General features: G+C 40.9%; 1 protein-coding gene across 1 annotated transcript in view; it reads left to right on the top strand.

The window, feature by feature from the left end:
• xkr6b (XK, Kell blood group complex subunit-related family, member 6b) overlaps window positions 1-16,410 on the top strand; it is a 54,215-nt gene extending 37,805 nt beyond the window's left edge. The window contains exons 2-3 of the mRNA XM_039781502.1: window positions 8,496-8,692; window positions 9,523-16,410. Of these exons, the coding sequence (XP_039637436.1) occupies window positions 8,496-8,692; window positions 9,523-10,493 (1,168 nt within the window). The 3' untranslated portion in view covers window positions 10,494-16,410. The remainder of the gene's footprint in view (window positions 1-8,495; window positions 8,693-9,522) is intronic.
• The last annotated feature ends 462 nt before the right edge of the window (window positions 16,411-16,872 follow it).

The raw sequence follows: 16,872 nt of genomic DNA, 5'->3' as shown, positions 1-16,872 counted from the left end.
TAACTGCTAGCAATGGTGGCTTCCATCCAATTGCCGTAGGTTTGATGACACTTTTGTAGTTCTTTTCAACAAGTAGGAAATATTGTAGCTTCCAATTCACCTTATTCCGCGTGTCAACAAGGGGGGCGCCATGTTTGTTCTGTTTTGTCTTCAAACTTCCGGTTGAGCAACTCCGTCCATTGCAGTACATTGGCACATTAGCTATTTTAGTGAAGATGTCCAGCATTATGTGTTCGCGGGGCTGTCATAACAATTGGATTAAAAGACGAATATCTTTGCAACAATACTGTGTTGTCCACGGGAAAACCAGGGCAGAATGTTGTGGGGCAGCTTTTAGTCTTTATCCTCCACCATCCAGCGATGAGGACTGGTGTATGTGGCTGAAGGCGCTAAACTTGAAGAAACCTCCGAAAAAGCCCTACGTCTGTTCTTTTCATTTTTCACTCATTAATTTTTAGATATTGATAAGCCTCCATGCTCTTCTAATTCTTAATGGCTGCCCCATCGACGCCCATCGATAGCACTAAATATTAAAATAGTTTCTCCCACTTAGCTAAAAAAAAACTTGATTGATACGATTTGACGTAGACACCGCCTGCCTTGTCTTCAATTTTAAGATTAAACCCATCTGAATAAAACCTATTCTGATTAACTGAAATTAGTTGGTGTTACTAATAACATTAACAATGGCTCTGTTTTATTCAAGTGTTCCAGCAAGCCATGACTGTGTGACAGTGAGACAGCATACACGATACCAGGGCCCTGAAACCGAAGCAGCTAAATGGAATTCAGCCATGATTAATTGTAGTGTGTACACCTGTGATTCGCCTACTGCAACATGCTCTAATGTTTTCTGTAAAAAATGCCCATTATTCCTCGATGATTTCCAAAGAAATAAAAGTGAAATAAATATAAGTAAACAAATCACTTCTTCGAATAGGCCACATAAAATTATGTATGTGTATGACGTGTTATAATTACAGTGATAATATTTAGTCAAGACGTCGGAAGTGGTTAACCAGTACGCACTCAACAAACTGACAGGGTGGAGCAGACTTGACACAGCATCTCTCATCTCAGCTTGCCGCTCCCCATCGCTTTCAGCTCGCATCATGTCAACCTGGTCTCCATTCAACATTCCAGCAGCTCTCGGCGTAGCAATTGCCCAAAGGCACTGGTCACAGACCGTTGTGTGTTTGTATGTGAGTGTATCTGACTTGCCTGTGGGACTCAGATCCCAACTCAGCCAGCCTTTCATCCAGGGCTCTTCACCGCCATAAGGAGGATAAAGACATATTTGATGTAGGATCAGTGGTACACTGTTAAAGGGGAAGCCCATTGAGCCACAAAGTGTTTTTGGTTGGTGCAAAAATCCCTCGTCTTGACATACATAAACATAAGCCTTTTTTCATACTATGTTACATTTTTATTACCTATTCCTCTCCCATAAAAGCTAAGATGCTGAGTTGAAGAGATGTTCAATATAACAGTTTACTTTGGCGCTGTACACATTTGCGAATGGTGATTAACACAACACTGACATCACTGTTAAATTCCCGCTGGAGCTGTGATACTTTCATTCAGTGGAAATGGCAAAAGAATGGCAGATTTGTGAGACGGCCTGCTGAAGTGTCCTTGAGCAAGACACTGAATCCCTGCCAGCTTTTCTATAGCTGACCCGTACTGCTGACTTCACTACAGCTGAGGGAAAAAATGACTTTCTCTTTCGAAAATCAGAATCACTAGAAATTCTACTAATTTAGCTATAGACAGCAACCTGTGTGTTCCCATAGCTATCATCCCAGTGAGGTTACAGAATCTGTCCCATGCATACTTTGAAAGCCACAACATGTTTTGCTTCACACAAATGCAGTTTATAAAGGCTTAGCATTATAATAGAGGACAATATTGTGTGTTTTTTGTTCTAAGTGAGTATGATTGCTACTTCATAATTCTGGTATTTTCAAGTAAAAGAAGGATAACTTAAAGGTCCCATTACATGGTGCTCTTTGGATGCTTTTATATACACCTTAGTGGTCCCCTAATACTGTATCTGAAGTCTCTTTCCCAAAATTCAGCCTTGGTGCAGAATTACAGCCACTAGAGCCAGTCCCACAATGAGCTTTCCTTAGTATGTGCCATTTCTGTGTCTGTAGCTATTGAGGAGGAGAGGGAGGGGGCAAGGTGGAGGGTGGGGGTGTGGCCTTGACCAACTGCCACTTTGCTCGTTTGAAAGCCATGATGTCTCTCTCTCTCATGGGTGGGCCAAATTCTCTGGGCGGGCAAAGCAGAGAAAGGGGAGGTAACCAGATTCCAGATCGGCCCATCTGAGCTTTCATTTTCTCAAAGGCAGAGCAGGATACCCAGGGCTCAGTTTACACCTATCACCATTTCTAGCCACTGGGGGACCATAGGCAGGCTGGGGGAATGCATATTAATGATAAAAAAAACTCATAAAGTGAAATTTTCATGCCATGGGACCTTTAAATTTAGAGCAGCCAAAAGGCGAGAAAGAAAAGTTTAAATCCTGCAAACTTTTTTAACCCTGCACACCTGGCCACCTGCTCTGTTTAAAGCATACTGACTCCTTCAGACAGGCAGAGGACTGTGCAGACCTAGAGGGAAGAATTAAGAAATAAATTGATCTTTATCGTGTCACTTTTCCACACTTTACACTAACAGTTAAACACTAGAATCCTAGAAAGTTATGGACATGGAGAACCCACTAGATTAGAGATATTTGAATAGGGGGATTTCATGTAAAAAGGGAGACTCAGGTAGGACCAAAAGGCGTGAGAAATCTTCTGACCAGAGCTCCCAGATCAATATGCAATGGGGATGATTGTTTTCATTGTTGATTAATCTGTCAATATTTTTTTTCAATTAATCGTTTTGTCTATAAAACATCTGAAACAGTTTAGAAAATGATCCATTATAATTTCATACAGCCGATGACGTTTTCAAATTACTTCAACATTCCAAAAACCCTAAAATATTCAATTTACTACAATGTAAAACAAGGAAAAGCAGTACATTCTCTAATTTTAGAAGCTTAAAACATCAAATGTTTGGCAATGAATTGATTATTACAGTAGTTGCAGATTAATTTTCAGTCAATTAACTTATTAATAAATTGACTAATCGTTGCAAGCATTAATATGCAGGTACATTGAGTTTCTAGTAATGCATCTTAGAATGGTTTGCAACTCTTTTCAATGTTTCAGTTCAGTAATTGTTACTCCAGTTGTGCAGTGAGTCTGTACTTTCATGTCAGCATCTAGTAAAGGGCAATATTTTTTTCAAATGGTGGATGGAAACAGACAACAGAAATAAAGAACATGACAGTGTTTTCTAAAGTTGCATTCATGATGGACAGAATTGCTGATATAATCTTACTGGTCAATGAATGATGAAAAAGCACCAAAAGGGTGGAGACAGAGAAAAACAGTACATGTAGAGAGGAAACAGAACAGCCATGAATCAGTAGCTGCTGTAACTGCTACCCCATTCCCACACCCTCCACCGCTTTCCTCAGAAAAAAAAAAATCGGTATCGAAGAAGAAGAAAAATTTCCACACACAGAAATTGAATTCTGTCCTGGAAGCGAAGCGGGGTGTTCGGGAGAGAAAGACACAGAGAAGCAAAGATACCGAGCAAAAGCGGGAGAGAATAAAGGAGGTTCAAACCTTATTGAGAGTCAATGTGCGGCCCCTCGGAGTGACTCAGGGTGTGACTCATTGCAGCTGGCATTGCCTGCACCTTACACACACACACACACACACACACACACACAACAACACAAACACACAAACACACACACACACACACACACACACACGCTCACATTTTTTCATAAACCCTCAGGCCTTGTGTATGTTATGTGTCCCTTGTGCTTAGCAGTCTGCCGGATTCCACCTGTTAACAGACGATGCATAAACTCTGCTTCATGCTGCTCTAATGGTACTTGTGATCTTCTTATGAATCAGCTTATGACAACATATATGCAGTCTGAGCTGCTTAGCCTTCCCACTAGCATGACTTAGAAAACAGATGCTGTTAAACTTGGCTAGGTTTGTATTTGTGTGTGTGTGTGTGTGTGTGTGTCATTTACTTCTAACCACCCACTCAAGGGATTACTGTAAGGGTGTTTGGATGAGTCATCGGACAATTTTCTTTGGGACAAGGGAGGGACAACATGGCCAAGTCGTCCACATGGTCTGTGTGTGTGTGTGTGTTTCCACCTGTCCCTCACTGGCTCATGCAAACCTTGTAATTACAGTTTCATGTATCTTGCAGCAACGTCTACCTTTGGATCATCAATTACAGATGCAGGCAAAATTTTCTGAAGATGGGGTGTGTGTGTGTGTGTGTGTGTGTTTGGAGGGGTGGTGGGGGGTGGGGGTGGGGGGGGAGATGTTGAGTAATGGTTGCCTGTGTTTCGACAGCAATGGCAGACCGCTGAGCTTGGAACATGACCCAGGCACAGCGTCTAGCTGTTAGGCCATGCGTACGCTGTTAAACGAGCCATGAACGATCGCTATGATCTCGCCACAAATAATTCATGAGGAGCCCTGTAGAGGAGCTATGGAGCTAAAAGGGAAGTGGGCTGGGCAGTGAGGGGGGGAAGCATCAAGAAGTGGGCCGCAGCCTAAGTGTCTCGAGGGCGGGAGGCGAGGGGAGGAAGACAGAGAGGGATCCATCTAACATGTGTCTGGAACAGAAAGGAAATCCCCTATTACCTAGCGCTGACAAGTATGTTTGTGTGTGTGTGTGTGTGCTTATTTTTAGAGAGCCATTTGTGTTACTACATGTGAAAGAGCCACAGTGGGAGTGTTAAAAGTGTGCATCACAATCGGTGGATGTGTCTGAGATTCTTGCAATGTGTGTGTTGGAGACGTAATGGAGTGAGTTCTGATTTTTCTGACAGCCGTGAATCCCAAAGTGTTCAACTGTACAAGTTTTCTTTGTGCTGAAACCAAGGGAATATGAACTAATAACGTTTACTATCAGAAAGGAAAGTTGTGGATGTAAATGTGCCCAGTAAAAACTCTCATTTACTTTTTTGTGTTTGAAGTGTGAATTCTTGCACATACAGTTTAAAATCAATGATAGGCCTATCATTGATGCTAAACAAAAGACAAGTGAGCACCACTGCAGATCCTAAGCCAGTGGTGAGGAAATATCAAACCAGATAACAGTACCTTGTTATATTGGTCACGACGATTACATTTCTTTTAGCCACGTTAGCGGCATGGCTCATCCCAGTCTACATACATCTACTGGATGGATGGTGCAACATTCTGTACAAACATCCTATCCTAATGACTTTGGTGATCCTACAACTTTTACTTTAGTGCCACTATGACTTTTGCATTTGTGGTTCTAAGTTAGATGTCTCAACAATTGTTGGATCCATTCCAATGAAATTAGGTAGGCTACCAGATGAATTTAACAACTTTTCATCTATTGCAAATTTTCATTTGTCCAATACTTCAGATTATGACTAAATACCTGCAAAACGAATGACATATCAGCCTCAGCTGTACTTTACACCTTAAACATGTTAGCTTTGCCATTGTGAGCATTGTAGCAGGTTGCCATTAGGATTTAGCTCAAAGCACCACTGTGCCCCAGTACAGCCTCACAGAGCTGCTAACATGGCAGTAGAGACCTGTTTTTTCATGAAGATTACTGTTCCTGACGGAGACACTACAGACCGGTGAGACATATCAGTGGAACACACAGACTAATGGAAATTTGGGGATGGAGACAAAAGGCCTGTGTAGGTCTCTGTGGCATGTCATTAGTGAGGGAGAGGGGTTGACTTGCTCCATCTGACATTTACCAGTGCAACTGAAAATGTCATGGAATGCCAGCCTTTACCTCTGGATATAATGGTGCCTCTTACAGCCCAGAGCTATTGATCCCGAAAAACTTTTGTCAATTTTTTCCCCCTCTCTTGTTCCCCCTTGTCCACTGTCCTGAGAAAGACCACCATCCCGGTGCTCCTAAATTCCCTCGCTCACCCAGACCTTTCTCTGTTTTTAATTACACCATGTGTTAGCAACCTTGGCTCAGTGGGTAGAGGATGCCTGAACAGATATTTTGTGTATGTTTTGTTACATGGATAATAACTGTATACAATATGTTTGCGCTACATGGTATAACAAAACTTGTGAATTTTGGCTAGAATGATTCACTGCACATTTGTCAGCCACATCTATACATGAGTCATCAAGCTTCCACACTAATGTTGTGGCTACAGTTGCTGTGTGTGGAAGTTTTTGTTCCATTTCTCCAGTTTCTTTCACACCTTGAGGGGAACTCTGGCTGTCTTTCCAGGTTAGCTAATTGACTGACTAAGTGGACCACATAGAGGTTTGCCAACATTTTGTCAAAAAAGCAGAGGGAGCTTTGTTGTGGGCCGGGGAAAAAAAAAGACCAATCCGGTTTAGTTTCCTAGTTTGTGCTCAGATGTGTCATATTTCCTTATACATGTCACATTTATACATCTTTTTTGTGTGATCTCTCACTAGAACATGTAGTTTTTTTTGTCCATGAAACCATTATTTGATCACAAGAGAAGTCCTCTGCAAAAACAACAACCTTGAAAACATTTTCTCGTGGTTGTAAGATAATTGTTTTCTGATCCCAGGAAAACAAAGCGTATGTCGAGATCATTCACTATTTTGTGAGCACAAGTAAACCAAAAAAGTGAGAAGCAATTCTCTCTCAGGCCTTCCACGTGTACCAGATGTATTTCACGATCCCATTATCACATTTAGCTGAATGTCTATGGAGTTGTATTGTAGGAAGTGGTTAGCGCTTAAATCTTAGCCAGAACAATAACCAAAAGCAATCAGACCCTACTAGACGATGCATTCTTTACAGTGCACTGCTCTCAACCTCAATTCAAATTAAACAGTAATCTCTTCCCCAATAGCTAATGCAGAAGCTAATTATGTTGAAAACCACTCATAAGTATTTTCTGGTTTTGTTTGCTATGCTGCAGTGAATTTGTGCCTCACTTTTAGAAACTGAATTTAGATCCAATGTCTCTCAATTTGTTTTGGGGAGTGCTACTGTCTAGTCTATTTCTGTCATTGCTACACTTTTGTCCTTGGTTGACTGCCTTCACATCAAGTGCTGGATTTATTTGGCCACTCTGCCAGCTCAGGCAAATAGGCCCTGCAGCTACCACCCAATATGCAAGGGCTGAATCCAGTGTAAAGAGAACTATAAACCACTATAACTGGCATACTTGTTTCAGTGATTTCCTCTCTGGGTTAACATGTTTGAAGAGTTAAAGCTGTGACTGGAGAGAATAAAAGCGAGCAAGACTGCAGTTTTCCTTGTTTTTGTTGCATTGATTTTCTTTTGTTGGATGGATTGATGTTTTTTACCGTGCATTTTCAAGCTTGCCGTGTCCTGTTCCTGTCCGCTAAATGTTTTCCTCATAGTTAGTTGTTGTCTTCTACTGTGCGCGTTAATTGGTTTTGTGCACAGAAGAGCGTCGCTCCGACTGCAGTTACTTTTCGAAATCCATATTCAAAGAAGATTATGATCTTAATTAGCTATATCACAGCCCCGGGCATATTACATTTTTGCCCAGCAGTTCACAATGCCATCAAAGCAGTGGTACAGCTTTGATGGCAACTTGATTCAATTAACTGCCACTTCTCAGCTGCATTACCTACCGTCTCCCTGGCTTAACCAAACTCACTTCAGCATTATGAAACCACATAAGTCAAGAAAATAGCCAGTCCAGCTGACAATATGGCTCATGTGGTGCACTTAAGAGAATGACCATTGCCATGCTTACTATATGTACACTATAACAAGTTCAATAACCACCTTCAGAGGTGGATGATTGTCAAATGTTTTTAATTAACTTTACACAACGTAGTCAAACTGTGGAGTAAAGCTGCTAAAATTTGCAAGTAGTTACTTGGTGCCTAGGCAAGCTAGTTCTAGTTGGATGTTTTTTGTAGAATGACGGGCAAGAGAAGAGGTGAAGTTTTCTGTAAGGATTTTTCTTTTAAATTTAAGTTTAGGGCAATTTTTCTTATTTTTTTCCTCAGTCATAATTACATTGCTGTTTATTATTTGTTCCATTTTATCACTACAGCTTCCTGCAAGGTGTTTGTGTTCACAAACATTTATGTGGCAATCAGTCCACACATTTTTGTCAAATCCTTTAAATGTTTAATCCATTAAAACTTATTCAACTTTATTCATCTGCAAAAATCTTAACATTTAAACTTACCATGAATGCAGAGTGCTATATTTTACTGTATATTAAAAAGTGTAGCTAAGTATGCCCTCTAGTGTTGTCTAAACTCAATGTGCAGGTGTGCTGAACAGTGAATTTATGCATATTATTTGGGTCGCAAAGATGTAATATTGATGCCAACGAGTGTCCTTGTGCAGTTAGGGTCAAATACAGTGAAATACTTAATGGATTGTCTAACTGTCCGTCCTTTCTCTCTCTACAGGTACATCCGCACCATGTACCTCGGTATACAAAGTCACCGTCAGAAGGAGAACCAGCGGCGTTTTTACTGGGCTATGATGTATGAGTATGCCGATGTCAACATGCTGCGACTGCTAGAGACCTTCTTAGAAAGCGCCCCTCAGCTGGTGCTGCAGCTCTGCATCATGATCCAGAGCAACAAGGCTGAGTGGCTGCAGTGTAAGGGCTTTCCTACGGCTCTATACGAGCAGCACTAGTCTTATTTTGTTTGTGTGTAGTTCAAGACATCTCTCACATCCTTCTTTTTTACATTATGTCATACTGTGGTTATCGCATGATGCTGAGATGCTCTTTCTGTGAAGTTCACATATCGCTTTATTTAAAGTGTGCAATATTCTCCACCGTTGGATCTTATTTCCAACATTCATCACTCTTGTTATTGAAACCATTTATACAATTCCAGTACAGCTCCCCAAGGAAGGCAATTCAATCATAACAAGCGATACCCTTCCCTGTCTGGGTGTCTATAGAAATGCCATCAATACGTTTTCTGAGAGGCACCATGCTGCTGCTCTGCAGATAATCCTCTATCATTTTTCATGCAGCAGGTTACTGCTCTGACATATCTGCTGTCTCTACTATTATACACATCTAAAGGAAACTGAAATGGTGCCCTAAATGGAGACTGGGTTGACTGAGAGACCTGTGATGATCTTGGTAATAATATGGCTTTCCAAAATGTGACAGTTTGTATATTTGTATGTTTGTATATCTGGAGTGGTAACGAAAATAATTTCCCCCTGGGATTATTAAAGTATTTCTGATTCTGATTCTGATTCTGACAGATTGCTGTGGCTGAAATAAAAGCCACTGTATACATTAAGTGGAATGGCAGCCAAGTCAAGATTCAACTATAATTCTTTGGGTTATGCTGTATACTTAAAATGAAACTGGATATTTCTTTCTATTTCTTTTTAGAACCATCTCACAGCATCTGTCAGTATCGCTCATTCTTCTTTTACTCTTTCTCTCTCTGTCTATATTCCCAGGTGTTTCTGCCATGTCCTCCCTCCTGTCCCTGGCCTGGGTGCTAGCGTCTTACCACAAACTCCTGCGTGATTCACGTGACGACAAGAAGAGTATGAGTTATCGAGGTGCCCTGGTGCATCTGTTCTGGCGCCTTTTTACCATCTCCTCACGGGTGCTCTCCCTTGCTCTATTTGCCTCGGTTTTCCACATCTACTTTGGCATTTTTGTGGTGCTCCATTGGTGTGCCATGGCTTTCTGGGTCATCCATGGCGGCACCGACTTCTGCATGTCCAAGTGGGAGGAGGTATTGTTCAACATGGTGGTGGGCGTGGTCTACGTCTTCTGTTGGTTCAATGTACGTGCGGGCCGGGCGCGGTACAGAATGGTGGCCTATTACACAGTAGTACTGTTAGAGAATGCCATCCTCAGCCTCCTTTGGTATGCGTACCGTGACCCAGTCACCACTGACGCCTATGCTTCTTTTGCCCTCTGTGGCGTCTTCCTGTGCTTTGCCTCAGGTGTGGCCTGTATGGTTCTCTATTACGGGGTTCTACACCCCATGGGTCCCCGGCTGAGGGTGCTGGCCAGCTCCTGCTGTGCTGAGCTTCTGTGGGGCCTTCCATTACCCCCCGAGGCCGAGCCCATGGCTCCTACACCAGGGCCCCGTGGCTCTCAGGCCACCCCCACACGGGGTCTGGCAGGGGAACACGAAGAGTCAGATGAAACAGCCACAGACACCTGCCTTCCGGTTTTCCAGGTGAGGTCCACAGAGCCTGTGGATGCAGCTGGCAGGCCAATCCGGCCTGAGGGTCCTTTCATCAAGATAGACATGCCCAGAAAACGCTACCCAGCCTGGGATGCACACTTTGTGGATCGGCGCCTGCGTAGGACCATAAATGTGCTGCAGTACATTAGCCCGAACGCGGTGGGCATCAGGTATAGGGACGGTCCGCTTCTTTATGAACTCCTGCAGTACGAATCCTCCCTCTGAAGGCATCTTCTCCCTCAACTCTGTCACCTCCTATCACACAGTATGATGCACATGCCTTTCCTTTCTTTCACACTGCTCTTCCTCCTCTCCAGATATTATCTCAGCTCTCTCCTTCTCTCCACTCTGATCATTCAATTTCCCTGCAGGAGATGTGTGTTAGTAAAAGGAAAGTCCGTCATGACAGTCTAAACACGCAGTCATGATTTATTTTTGGAAAAAGCATACAGTAAAGAGAGAAAAATTTTAACCTACAGTATCTGATGTGATATACAGTATACAGAAGTACCATATAAATCCCTCTACATTGATAGAGGAGGGTTCTGTATGAGTGTGTAGATAATATATGAATGTTTCATTATGAAATGTGTTTAATGCATTATATTGTATTGGTGATTCAACCTGTGAATACTTGTGAAGGGCATATTGTATGTCTCTGTGACATGGGACCGGCGCAAAGCCTGATGGGAATGATGGAGGAGAGTCCCAGAGGGGGCAGGTCTTTGCACATCCCAACATTTACTGCCATTGTATATGTCAATTATTGAAATGTATGATAATGTTTACCAAGTCCTTAGCCCATGAATTACAAAGCACTGAAATGTCTATCATGATACTGTAAATTGCAGAAAGGACACAATCAAAGATGTGTCTTAGAGAAGCATTTCAAAAATGGATTTTCCCTCTGTGAGCTTACGTGGCTCAAGTGTATCCTGGCTGTACTATTTTTGTTCAAAATCCTTAATTGTAATCGCATCATGTATGGAAGAAAAAAGAAGCACACTGACCTTCAATCAGTTCCACCCACACATTTAATTTCTACAGTGCATACTGCCCTCCAGTGGAGGCAAGCTGTAAGAGCACACCTTACTTGGTCATTTTTGCCAGTAGTACCTGATTTAAAAAAAACAAAACATAATGAAACAAATGTAGAATGTAGTTGACATGAGCACAACATTTTCTAAATTGGTGGGTAGAAAATTATGATAAAAAAACATTCCAAAGCCTTTTTCTAAAAGATTGTAAGTGGTAAAGAGGGTAAAATGTGTGTTAACACATTTTAGTTTGAAGTGCAAAGACAGGCTTCAAGGAATCCTCCACCATTCCCTTCTGTATCCTAGAAAGTACTCCCTAATACAACCTCCTTGTTTTGTTTTCCTATCAACAAATGTTTTAGGTTGATTAATATATGCTTACTGGGTGCAAAGCCTTGTAATAAGTTCTTGAAAAAAAGACAATTCTGAGAAGATATTTCTATGCTATTATACTTCAGTGCATATTTGTGTCCACATTTATAGTCATTGACATAACTATATTTTGCCAGACCACACACTTTTTTACATAACTAAAAATGTGTGGAGTGCAGTGTTAAAAGTTATTCTCCTCAACATCAGTGTGCCCTCATAGAGGTTATACTCTTATATGGGTGTACAGGGCAACTGTTCTGGCACCAGCTAGCACAGTTGAAACAAAGCCAAATCACATCTAACAGTACTGTCTTTCCAAGATATCTGCCCCCTTGAACCAATAGAATGAGTCCTTGCAAAACGTGTGCCATCTATAGGCCAGATAAACATTTCCCAGATTTACATGCGGGAGCTCTCCACTACGGTTACCCACGGGACGACTACTGTATTCACTCATGACAAAAATCAAATCAAATTTCAAAAACATGCCCTCTAAGTCACTTGACTTAAATTTCCAGAGAGGGCTACGGAACAATTCATGAGAAAAATGAATACATTTCATACTCCAATTTTATCTACTTACTCAATGATTCATCCAAATATATAATGTGTGTTTTTTACATTGCAGTGTTTGCCATGACTTTAGTATGAGGCATTAGTACAAATGCGCCCAACAACGGGTGCCCAAGAGCCCTACACAAAACAGAGATTTCTTTCTCCTGGCTCACTGGCTTTCTGCTTAGCTGTTGCCACATGCGCCTGCTAACATCGTACTGTAAAAGGCAGATGCCATGTTAAGTCCAGGTCAAAGGTGAGAGGGGGTTTTTGCCAGGGGTGGAAAAGAACAGGAGGACAGATTGTGATAAAGGGCTTGACTGGAGCATATGTGTAGGATTCCTTGTACGCTTGTGTGAGAAGGAGTGTTTACTTCTTAGCACATACTGTTCAACCTACAGTATGTATTAGGGGATGCAATTGTGCTTGACTAGTGGTGGTGTGTTCGCATACTTGTCTTGTGTGTCTCCTCAGCCCTTTCCCACAGTTCTGTTCTCTCGCCGATTGTTCGGCTCCATCCTCGGTTGCTGCTCCGCCCTCTTCTCCATCTCTTCGGTGCTGGGCCTTGGTGCACTCCCGTGAAACACTCTCACACTCTCTGGTAACTGAACAATGGGGTTTGAGGCTGAACAACTGGAGATCCTGACATGAGAACATGCAATGAGGTACACTGCCATAACCAAGAGCTTCAACATCCAGGGTCTTCCACCCTTCAGCTTAAAAGCGATGTTCAGCCCTGAGTAATTGAGAACTGTTGGGTCAGCTAGGGTGGAGCAAACATCCATCACACCATATGTATAGATATACATGAGTATGCAAACAACCAACTTGTTCATTGTTTACCATAGTAGCCAGAGTAGTTCCTCTCTGTTGTAGTGAATGAACAGCCATGTTAATAGTTAGTCAATTAATGAATAATAAGTATTGTCAAACTAAAAAAAAAATACTAAGCAAAACAGCCAATATAGGGGTTCCTCAGGACCAACAAACAAGACCACTGAACCAGCTGACTCAGGGGTGTCTCAATGCAGTTCTCATCCCCAGGCATGTCCTCAAGGGTCTCCATTTTTTCCTTAACATATTGCATCCTAGACCACTCCTCGGCTGGGATTGTATCACTAAATTATGATTTGCACGTTTGTTTTCTTGGGAATGATTATTATACGTTTTTTGTGGTAGTTGGCTGCCTGGCATATGGTGCATCCTTTCTAAACACTGCTGACTTTTTCGAGACGTGGACACATGTCCAAATCAGGTGCAAATACACTGTGATTCATTCATTTGTCTGTGTGTGTGTGTGTGTGTGTGTGTGTGTGTGTGTGTGTGTGTGTGTGTGTGTGTGTGTGTGTGTGTGTGTGTGTGTGTGTGTGTGTGTGTGTGTGTGTGTGTGTGTGTGTGTGTGTGTGTGTGTGTGCGTGTGTGTGTGTGTATGTGACAACGGTATTATATAGCATCATAAACAAGATTATGTACAACTGGGCTGCATTTCGTCTAGTGGTAAAACGCAGAGTATTTATGCTTGCTTAACTGTGTCATTAGAATAGTAGTAATGGCGGTTAGTTAACACTCATTGATTTAAATTTTACAGTGCAAAGAGTCTACAAGTCTGATTTTTTTATGAAACATGCAGTATATTTTACATATTTCTACAGAACAGTTATAGTTTTACCACATTCTGTATCTAGTAAAAAGGATTAGATAAAAGCTGGTTAATAAGTGGGTTTTGATTTTGTATTTTTCCTTAAAATTATACATGGGTTTCAAGAGCTAAGCTACACAAGAGTGCAAGTAAAAGCCGTTACTATACAGTGTAGTAGTAAGGCTGCCACACTTTATACCATAATCAAGGGCACAAAGAAATCCCCTGCAGAGAATTGTTTTTGTCAGGTTACCTGCCCAGTTTCACATCCCTCGACAGCCACAACACACAGCAAGAGCATCTGAACAGCAAGCTTGTTCTTCTCAGTCCTTGTTGTGCCTTGTCACTTTGGGTGCTTTAATCCAGCCATGGCAGCCAGGTCCGCAAACAACAATGCCAATGTCTTTCTTTACTTGTTTCATGTGCCACCACATTCACCAAGACGATGACAACACCAAACAATATTCTTCTTGTCGGTCTCCTCAAACCAGATCAAGCCAAGTTCTCAATACTGTCAGCTCACACCTTAGTCGACAACAACATTTAGTTTACCGTTTCATCCAAGTTGTCATCAATAGGACTGCACTGTTTCCTAGTTACAGTGTTACAACTAAACTTCACAGCGTGACAGAACCAAGTGGTGCGTACAGTGTGAAACCCAGTTATTGGCTCTATCAAAGACATAGGAGGAAAAAGTAAGGCAATACTGAACATCTTCTGTACTTGAACGTAGGGTTCCTCATCTTTATTCCATTTGAGCAAGCTGAAACACAACAGACCCAGTTGATTCAGCAAGTTACAAATTAGCAGTTTGGACTGAGCTCAAAAGCATTAGTTTTGGACTGTTTGATGGATAGTCTTAACAAATGCCAGCCACGATACCAAGCGATTTGGTCAATGATTGTTTTGTACTTTTGTCTATGCCTTTACATCTTATTCTGTCTTGCAATGATGAATGATTTGTAGTGCCAAGACGTAAACTTTGTGTCTTTTGTCTCGTGTGAAGAAAAAAAAAATTCTCTCGCCAAAATAATAACGCCTGCAGTTGGAATAAAACATGGAGGAAGTCAATGATGACAAAATGCGCAAAAAAAAAAAAATCACTTATGTTGCATTTTCTTACAATGGAATGATGAAACAGGCCCGATCACTGATTCACTTTTAAATAACCTCATTTCCTGGTTTTCCAACCACCTCCCAGCATGCCTTTAAAAGTCATTGTGAGGTGACCCTCAACATTTAGCATGTAAGTGCTCTCAACTGCACAACAAACCCTCTGATTTCTGCATTAATGTGTAGCAGCAGGTCATTGTAGTGTTTAACTTGGTTTAAGTATGTACCTTAGTGTCATGACCATCTGTTTGACCACTGGAGTAGTATGTTCAGATGATAAAACGGTGCATTTTCTTCTTTTACTTTTGATCCTTCTTTGATTTCTGTTAATAACCTGGTGCTGAATTTAAAAGGTGCTACCACTGTGGACTGCAGTCCACTTTTTAGCTTTCTGATAGCAGCCTTCCGGTTGACTGAGAGGGCCTGCGCCCCGCAAACTTGCAGTCTCAAAATGCTCTAGAGCTAGCACCTCAAATCCACACAGTTTACAGCAGAACTCAACTCTTAATGGTGCCATTTTGATTTTCCAACCTGCACAAAAAAACAACATTTACTCTGTGTATATATACTTTAATATACTGGTTTCAGCATACAGTATGTTTTAATTTTACTATGATTCAATCTGCACTAGGATTTTTTTCTTTCTTTTCTCTGAGAGACTGAAACTGGCAGATGATAAAATGCATCTTTTTGGCAAACGCACAGGAGCACAAATGTACTATTGCTAATGGAATTTGGGTAAAAAAAATTATATAGAATGTGATTGCTGTGTTGTAAATTCCTGTCATCTATATGTCCTTAATCTGTGTGTATCTATTTTTGTTGTTATTGTAGAATTGGCTGTAATATTTTGTTTGAAAATGGATTTGATATTCCAATGAAGCGACTATGGTTGTCATATTAATTGCTGCTGATTTTTGAAATTGTTATCAAAGGTGTTGGGAAATATTGCTTTGTTTATATTCAATCAATTTCTAGATTGTGTTAGCTTGTTGGTGTATTTCACAAATCTATCAGGATACTCCCTAGACTATATGATTTATCCGGGGTATTCAAAAGTTGGCATAATGTCAGTAAGCAAATTCGCTACAATCTGTAGCATCTTTATGAAAGTGTACTCATACAGCTTATGTTGTAACTGAGAACATATAAGGAAAGATTTCTTTGTTGTTGTTGAATATAAAATGTAAGTAAATTGTTTCATGGAATCCCCGTTCTTTAAAAAAAGCAAAACTGATGTCCTATTTTTGGGAACAATATGAATATTATTAATAACATATGGTGCTACAGTTCTTTTTGTATGTTTTGGTTTTTAGATGAAAAGAGAAATATTATGCTGAAAATGTAATGTTAAGCCTTACTGTAGATTCATATATCAGACTGTTCATCCCAGAAGAGAAAATAAATATAGTATTTGAAAGTGCAATATAGCAGTATTGTATTTACATGCACGTTTCACATTTCAACAGATCAACAACAATATACGGCCTGCAAAGGTGTAAATGTGAGCCTACACACAGTAAATGCGTACTAATCTAATGCTTTACAGTAAACATTTTAGCTTGTGAATACTTAATTTAGCTAATTAAAAGGCCTGCAAACTCACACAGGTGTTTTTATTTACTTTAATTAGACCTCTGCAGGTTAAAGTTTGTGTGGTTTGACTAAAGGCTTTGTAAGGGCTTTTAATATGGGTGCACTAGATCAACTAATTTATATTATTTATTATTACATAATTCCCTGCATTGTTTGGCACTGGTGCAGCCAAACTTTTGAGTGCTGTATCAATGCATGTTTCTGTCTTTCTCCACTTGTCTCACCTGCCTCTTTCTGCTGCTGTCTTGATTATCGGTCTACAATCTTGTCCTAATAAAACAGGGATAGTACA

This window comes from Perca fluviatilis, chromosome 18 (genome assembly GCF_010015445.1).
Source record: "Perca fluviatilis chromosome 18, GENO_Pfluv_1.0, whole genome shotgun sequence".
NCBI lineage: Eukaryota > Metazoa > Chordata > Actinopteri > Perciformes > Percidae > Perca > Perca fluviatilis.
This window is presented reverse-complemented; position numbering and strand designations above follow the sequence as displayed.